At 34.7% G+C, this 5,238-nt stretch overlaps 1 protein-coding gene across 1 annotated transcript; it reads left to right on the forward strand.

Moving 5' to 3' along the window:
• Positions 1 to 1,894: 1,894 nt before the first annotated feature.
• Positions 1,895 to 4,972, forward strand: LOC143185086 (amine oxidase [flavin-containing] B-like). Its single transcript, XM_076387812.1, has 8 exons — positions 1,895 to 2,048; positions 2,314 to 2,531; positions 2,924 to 3,080; positions 3,159 to 3,277; positions 3,361 to 3,500; positions 3,958 to 4,425; positions 4,501 to 4,644; positions 4,849 to 4,972. The coding sequence occupies exons 1-8, from the start codon at positions 1,895 to 1,897 to the stop codon at positions 4,970 to 4,972; spliced, it is 1,524 nt and encodes a 507-aa protein (XP_076243927.1).
• The last annotated feature ends 266 nt before the right edge of the window (positions 4,973 to 5,238 follow it).

A 5,238-nucleotide genomic window follows, 5' to 3' on the forward strand; every position in this document is an offset into this window, starting at 1 on the left:
GCTCTAGTGTATAGTATAGAATAATGGAAAATAGTGTAATATACTGTAGCGTGTGATGCAGAATAATGTCGTATAATGTACAGTGCACTACACAGTATTACACTGTAATATAATGTATAAAGTAATATACTGTAGCGTGTGATGCAGAGTAGTGTAGTATAATGTATAGTGCATTACATAGTATTATACTGTAGCATAATGTATAGTGCATTACACAGTATTATACTATAATATAATGTATAGTACATTACACAGTATTATACTGTAGTATAATGTATAGTGCATTACATAGTATTATACTGTAGTATAATGTATAGTGCATTACACAGTATTATACTATAATATAATGTATAGTACATTACACAGTATTATACTGTAGTATAATGTATAGTGCATTACATAGTATTATATTGTAATATAATGTATAGTGGATTACACAGTATTATACTGTAATATAATGTATAGTACATTACACAGTATTATACTATAGTATAAATGTATAGTGCATTACATAGTATTATACTGTAGTATAATGTATAAAGTAATATAGCGTAGTGTGTGATGCAATATAATATAGTACAGTATAGTGTGTGACGTAGTATAGTATAGTATACTACAGTATAGTGTAATATGGTATAGCACCCAATGTGAGCTAGCGCAGAACAGCGAATTAATGTGAAATACTCCCAAGAAAATTTACGAGTACTAAAATTTACAGCTACTGTAAATGTACAAGACTCGCCCTTGTCACGCACGAATCACGCGTACGAGGAAAACCACGAGTAATCGGTGACATTCAGAGTGCCTAGCCGTCTCCGACTTTAATCGCTTCTTTATTGAAACAAAACTGTCCGAGACGACGTTTGCATTACCCGACGGCATAGCTGGGGGCGAACTAATAAAGTAGAGGAGCAAGTAATCTGCTTTTATCTAAGAAGTGGATGCATCCCTTCCTCCCCGATGGTTCCCTCCGCCTTTTCGCACCTCCATGTCCAGGGACTTAAGTTTAAAAACGGCCAGCTAAATAATGTATATCACGGCGGCAACAGCGGGCGGTAAAACAGTTATAAAAACACCGGCAACTACGTTAGGATCAATTATGTAAGATGTACAGCTTCGTAAAGAGACAGTAGACCAGTCGTAAAGGGGGCGGAAGAAAGTAACGCTTCTAGGACGAAACGGAAGGGTAGGGAAGGGAGGAAGCCATCGCGGGAGTTATAAAGGTTGCAGTTAAAAGTTGCCTGAATTATCAAGGGACTGACTACTTCGAGGCGATGCCACGGTTGCCCGTTATTTTTCAGACGTTGCGTATTGGAATTTCTACGCGAAAGTTACCGTCATCTTCGTCACTGTGGCTAAATTGTCGGGGAAGCGATGGGCAAAATCCGACATCCCTCGCGAGCAGAGAATTGTCGATGGGCCAATTCTTACGAGCAAATCCACACATGGTTTTAGTCGGGAGTTAAATGACACAGCCTGTAATCTTGAAACAGTAGTGTCTAAGAAGATAGTGTTTCATTTTTATGAATCTGAATCTGAAGAATTCAATTATTCTTCATCGTAAATCTTAATATTGAAAATAATATTTATCATTTTCGAAAAATAGTTTTCCATTCTTCTTTGGGTATTTTAAGAAAAGATATTTGCAAAGCCCAAGACCTGTTTAAGAAATAAAAACAAAGTTTTTAAATTTTGCTAAGTAGCTCTTCACATTTAAAATTTTGTGGAGTTATTGGCGACTCTAAAGTATCGTTCTAGAGTCAAGAATCTGAATCGATATATTTGAATCGTATTTTGCAAAAAATCGCGAACTTCAGGTTGAACAAAAGTGACTATGCAGATGTATTATGATTCAATGTTAAATCAGAATATACAATAAAAAAGGAGAATTCGAATGGCCTCTGATTTTATCGATAGTGAATCTGTTATGAGAGACGAGAACGACTTCGATATCATAATCGTAGGAGCAGGCTTGACTGGTCTTACTTGTGCATATAACATTTTAAAAAGAAAACCTGGGTTAGACGTATTAATCATCGAGGCAAATGGTAATTGTTATTATAACATTACATTTCTGTTAAATATTATGCTAGGATACTTGTCTCTATGTCAGTACCTCTGAATTAGAATCATTTATACAGAAAAAGGTATTTTATTGAAAGTGTGATCCTTTTCTTAATCCTATCTATTAATAAGTAAACTTAAATAAAAAAATAGTTCTTTCATTTATGTATAAAAGTTTTTTTTTTATAAATGATTCTGATTCGAAAGCCCAAAAATAGAAGTACCCCACTACTACTGTTTCATAAATAGATGAAATAGGAGGTCGTATTCGTCCGAAAGATTGTAGCGACACTTTTCATGCCAATTTCTTGCAAAAACACATAACTGAACTGGTGAAGACGCTGCACATAGGAATTGGTCATGCAGAAGATACTGAAGACAAGAAAAGGATACTGTACAGAAAAGGTGGACCCTTGCACAAAATGCCCAGATTTTATGGCGCAGAAGTTCATAATTTTCTTCAAACGGTATCGTAAATTTCTCATCCATCTATTCGATTAAAATCTTATTAACAATGCACGTGAAAATACGGGGAAAAATTCAACTGCAAAAATTCACCATCCTCTACTTCCGTTTTTAATGTACCTATATTTTATTTCATGATTTTGCGAATATTTAAAATGCAAAGAGATAAACACCGTACGATGAAAGGATTTTTTATATTTCAATACATTCAGGAGAACAATGTTGATTTCAATAATAGATAAACATCGAAAGTACAAAAGTTCGTGCTCTAAAATACACGTAGATAAATTCATACAAATTAAATGGGAGATAAACTGACAATTTTAAAAGCTCTTTCTAAACCACTTTTTATTCAATTATTCACTGACGCTTTGACACATTTGGCCTGCACTAGATCGAAGAAACTTCTCTGGATCCCAGATTTACCACGTACGTTGAGCATGAAGACGCGAAGCAATTAGCAGAAACTAGCGTGGGACAATTATTACGTATGATCGTTCTATTTCCATATGCACGTTCCCTATGTCGAGCATTTCTTAGTAGCATGTGTGGTGAGCCCATGACTAATCTGCTTGAAGAACCATTAATTGATAACTCACATAAGATCATTTTATCTGTATTTATTACAGCTAGTAGAAATCTCGACGATATTTCAGCCCTCTGGTTTATTGCTATGTTAAATGGCGCATCTGGCCTCTTAAATAGACTGAAGATTACCATAGGTGATAGGAATCGATATTTCATCCAAGTCTGTACAAAATTACCGCGTATTGTGTCTTAAGAATTTCAACACATTTGTGATACTAAATCGCTATGTATAATTATTTGCAGGGTGGCGTAAGTAAAGTTGCTCAGGAACTATTAAAGAGGATTTTAATGGAACGTGGAAAAATAAAATACGTGCAATCTGTTAATAAGATTATATTTAACGAAGATCGGGCATACGTGTTTTCAGAAAAAATCCGTCTTAGGTATTATCCTATGTTTGACTGATACAAAATTTCTCTGACTGTAAGACAGAATGATTTAAGCCACATGCTTCTGTTTTCGAGATATCGACTTGAAATACCTTTCCAAGGTTCAAGTGAAGCTGAGGTCCTCTCAACATTCCCTTGCCTTGAAATACACATTCATTGACATGTGCTACCATATCTGAATTTAAGTACATTAACTAATCTAATGGAGGCTTAAGTCACAAGTATTTGTTTTCGAGATATCAGCATTTAAAGTTTCCAACTAGAACCCTTATTTTTGAGTGAAAACATTCCTTTAAAGTCCTTTCTTTTTTCTGAAAATATAAATGCTATATTCTAAATCTCAATTAAGACCTGTGCTAAAATTTTTTAATGGCATAGATCATTTCCCTCACAGCGACAGGTTTCACGTTATCATAATAAAATTGCAGTTACGAGTTCGTTTTCTCCACAGATGCGAATTCGTGGTTGTAGCAGTGCCTCCTCCTATGCACAATGACATAGTCATTCAAACACCGTCAGAGTACTCGTTAAACACAGAGATTAAGTACTCGCCAGGTGAAAACGTGTTTTTTAATATAATTTATAAAACGCCACCCTGGAGCAGCAATTACACAGGAGATATTTTCACCACATGGGATTGCAATAGCAATCTAAACATTGCTTACAATGCAACGCACAGTGGTAGCAGAAAGTTTGTGCTCGGTGGGTTCCTTGCTGAATCGAATACGACGCACACGCAGAAAAAAGGACTGTTTGATACTTTGGACGAATGCTTCAAAAGCACTGAAGCCATGAATTACATGACATACAAGGAACGCAATGGGTCGAGCATTGAAGCGAGGGATAGCAGTCCTATGAGTGTCATGAAGCCAGCTTCTCTTAACAATCATGTCAACTATATGGGTGTTCCTATAGGAAGGTATGTAGATATTTAATGAAAGGCTCCCTCGTTATAATAAAAGCTTGGTTCTTAATAAAAAGCCTGTTTTGAAAGGATTTTCTTTGCTTCGAGCGAATACGCTGTCAATTGGCCAGGAACAATAGATGGTGCAATCGAAGCTGGTGAAGTGACTGCGTACTCGATTCTGTCGATAGTTAGACCACAAGTGCTTACTTTCCACGAATTGAGCACTATTACGTACGTATGCTTAATTAATTATGGTAATATTTTTTATTTTTAAAGCAGTGTGATAAAAAACACAGTATTTTATAAAGTACAGTATGCTTTTTTCGTAAGAGCATTATTTTGTGTTGAAATAAAATAATTTTATGTTAAATACAAGACTTTTTGTTTTAATAAACCTACTAAATAAAAAGTTTCATTAAATGATGTTAATATTAGGTCGACATCGCGGAAAAGGAAACTACGTGTGCCTTTCAAGATATGTGCCATTCAGTATTTAGGACTGGTGCTTCATATTGCTGTTTTTCTATCTTTCCTGAAGAATGCTTATGATGACGTATAATTAATATTCTGTAAGAAAATAATGAATTATCTAACATTAAATACTTTAAATATAGTACACATTATGATTCAGTAATTGTACATAAAAAGGTACACCTCACCGATTTTAATAAAATTAAAATATGTTGTACAAAATCAACATTGTCGACAATTTTTTCTTATACATACAACTGTTACTCGGCCTCAGTTTTTGAGATATATACAAAAAATTGTTGCTACTATCACACTGAATTTTGTTTATACATATGCGTCTGTGGCAGCGTTGAG

The sequence above is a fragment of the Calliopsis andreniformis genome, chromosome 10 (assembly GCF_051401765.1).
Source record: "Calliopsis andreniformis isolate RMS-2024a chromosome 10, iyCalAndr_principal, whole genome shotgun sequence".
NCBI lineage: Eukaryota > Metazoa > Arthropoda > Insecta > Hymenoptera > Andrenidae > Calliopsis > Calliopsis andreniformis.